This window comes from Micromesistius poutassou (assembly GCF_964030765.1).
Source record: "Micromesistius poutassou genome assembly, chromosome: 3".
NCBI lineage: Eukaryota > Metazoa > Chordata > Actinopteri > Gadiformes > Gadidae > Micromesistius > Micromesistius poutassou.
Window position 1 is genome coordinate 15860109 of NC_140273.1, and position 3130 is coordinate 15863238.

The following is a 3130-nucleotide window of genomic DNA, read 5'->3' on the forward strand; positions in this document are numbered from 1 at the left end:
ATAATCCCCCAGATGAAAGGAAAACAATTCGCAAACAAGCAAATACTCACACACACGCACACTTACACACACACACACACACACAAACACACAAACACATACTCACAAAAAGTTGGGATACGAGTGGGGGTTGTATGCATGCACGCATAAAGGTCACGCTCACACATGCACACACACACACACGCATGGAAACCTAGACATGGTTAAATCATGTTTAATCTGATTAGTCTTCAGGCTGTCTCATTAGGAGGAACGGCTGACTGGACCATAATCCCCGAGTGCTACTGCACCCTAATGCACACACACACATGCACACCCAAGTCTTCTACGCTCCTTTTTTCTGCTGGCATTTACAGCATTACGCTAATTAAGAAGTGATGTTACATTCACGGCATATTTATGCGCGGTGCTAAAATAGCATCCGGTGCTAAAACGGCATCGAGTGCCAAAAGGAGGTTTAATAAAGAATCAACGTCAGCTTCGGTGGGTTTCCCTGAGGCCGTAGCGCCGCCGCTCTCAATCTGTGCCCCCCCCCCCCCCCCCTCCCCACCCCAGAGGGAGCTGCTGCCCCCCAGCCACAGCAGCCCGCGGTCGGGCCCTCCTCCCGGGGACGCGGGGCCCCCCCCGGAGCCCGGCGGCGAGGAGAGAGCCCGGGACAGACCGCCTGGCCAGTCACACAGCAGCCTCCGGCGGAACGGCACCGCCCACCACCCTCGACCGGCCAACGCGGACCTCTCCTGCGTCCTCACGCCGCCAAACACGCCCCTCTACCCCGACGGGGGCGGGCCGGGCCCCGCGCTAGGCCACGCCCCCCAGAGTAACGGCTGCGCGAGCAGGGCGGCGGCGGAGTCCAAGAAGAGCAACGGGCTGATCAGCAACGGACTGGAAGGTATGCCGGACAGGAGCAGTGAACGGGTTCTTCTCTCTGCTCAGAGATAGCCCATCGTATGTGGGGGATGTCATGCTGTACAATAATATCTTTATCCTGTGTCGATAGTATATACGGTAGTATCATAGGCCTAGAATGATTTACCCCAGCTAAACACTGGAGGTTATATAAAGAGACAGGTAGAGACAGGGTATATTATTTCAAATGGATTCCTATCAGAATGTTTTTTCCAAACTATTAGGAATCAGGGAGTTTCAGGGAGATCTGAAATTCACTGTGTATCTAGAATTATGTAGCAACTCATTTAACACCTAAAGATGGTGAGAACCTTTAAGTACATTTTATGGTATAAGATCATACTTTATGATGCAGTCGTTTAGGTGTTTGACTACATATGAAATGTAGTGTCTTTTGTTGGGCCGTTCAGTAATGTGTTCTGTAGTGAGTTTGACCTCTGCTGGCTGTCGTGGGTAGTGCACTCCCTGTGTCGTCTAGTCTCCGTCTGTGTACCCGTGCATGCGTCTGCTAGACTCTGTAGGCTCCTTTTCACACCCTCCTTGTGTGGTGAACTCGTCCCACTGTCTTGTCCCTGTGATATATGCGGGAATGCTCTAGCATTCAATGTGTGTTAGAATGACCCTATAGCCAGACCCTGTGTGTGTGTGTGTGTGCATGTGTTTTATGTGTGTATGTTTGTGTGTGTTTTTGTGCGTGTGTGTCTCTGTGTGTGTCTGTGTCTGTGTCTGTGTCTGTGTGTCTCTCCCTGCAGGGTATGTTAGTGGGTGTGACTTTCCTTTCCCTGTCCCCTCCCCTGGCGCCCCTCCCCTCCCTGATGACTTGTGTGTGGTGTTTGTAGTGGAGCTGGACAAGGGGCCATATGGACTGGGCATGGGACTCATAGACGGCTTGGTAAGCAAACACACACACACACACACACTCAAACATATACACATACATACACACCACATACAGACTAACACACACCCAACCCCACTCCGAGTGACCTTTGTACTAAACTTCCCCATCAACAAACTAAATGAGGTTTGTTCGGTCGGTAGCCGTAGGTTTACAGTAAGGTTACAGTATGTTTCCAGCTTTGTGACAGTAAGGTTTACATTGAGGTTGTTACAGTAAGGTTTACAGTGAGGCAACTGTGAGGTTACAGTAAGGTTTCCATTGAGGTAATAGTGAGGTTACAGCAAGGTTTACCATGAGGCAACAGTGAGGTTACAGTAAGGTTTACCATGAGGTTACGGTGAGGTTACAGAAGGTTACTGTATGGTTACAGTAAAGTTTACAGTGAGGGTACAGTGAGTTTACACAAGGTAACTGTATGGTTACAGTAAGATTTACAGTGAGGTTACAGTTAGGTTTATATTGAGGTTACAGTGAGGTTACATTAAGGTAACAGTGATGTCACTGGCTAACGAATCCACATAGTGTAGCCTCAGTGCCAGTGGTTCTGCTCTGAAATGTGGGTCATATCAAAACCAATTGTGTAACATATACTGTATATCCACACTATCTAGTAGATGATGTAATTTGCACAGTAGCAGTGCAGCTAATCGAGATGGAGATACTCCTTTCATCATTAGTTGCTCCGTTCACCCATATGCATTATACTGCTCAGCCCTCAGCCCCCGAGGCTCAGGCTACTGCTACTGCAGTCTCTTTCCTGTCACGTTGCGGTCAATGGGAGTGGGTCTATGACAGCTCTGGCTCCGGTAGGGTGAACAGTGGGGGTCAAGGCTCACACCGTGAGACGTCTGCCCCTTGCAGCACACCCCTCTGAACGCCCCGGGGATCTACATCCGCACCCTGATCCCCGACGGGCCCGCCTCCTCCGACGGCAGGCTGCGGATCGGGGACCGCATCCTGGCCGTCAACGGCACCAGCCTGATCGGCGCGGACTACCAGAGGTGAGTCAGCGGCAGACGGCGGACCCAAACACTATGGTGTGTGTGTGTGTGTGGTTGACTGATGACCAGACCGCGAAATCCCTCAACCCTGGTTATTCCGATCGATGGCCTTGATTGATCAGAGCCTGTAGGCGCAGACAGTGTCGCTCCTCCATCCATACGTGGTCTGTGCTGAGTGGCGTGTAACCGGACTCTCCTCTTCCTCTTTCCCCCCCCCCCCAGCGCGGTGGATCTGATCCGACTAGGAGGGGGCCGTCTGCGCTTTCTGGTGGCCAAGTCTGACCTGGAGGTCTCAGAGAAGATAAGTGCCTCCTCCTGCTAA

At 51.4% G+C, this 3130-nt stretch overlaps 1 protein-coding gene across 3 annotated transcripts in view; it reads left to right on the plus strand.

The window, feature by feature from the left end:
• Positions 1 to 3130, plus strand: part of radil (Ras association and DIL domains) — a gene marked incomplete at both ends in the record, with an annotated part of 19300 nt that extends 16170 nt beyond the window's left edge. For 2 of the 3 annotated variants that reach the window (XM_084465497.1, XM_084465498.1), the window contains 4 exons: positions 556 to 889; positions 1659 to 1798; positions 2669 to 2808; positions 3031 to 3130. In XM_084465497.1, coding sequence (XP_084321623.1) covers positions 556 to 889; positions 1659 to 1798; positions 2669 to 2808; positions 3031 to 3130 — 714 coding nt within the window. Of the gene's footprint in view, positions 1 to 555; positions 908 to 1658; positions 1799 to 2668; positions 2809 to 3030 lie in introns of all 3 variants that reach the window. The other variant, XM_084465496.1, reaches the window with a different exon arrangement.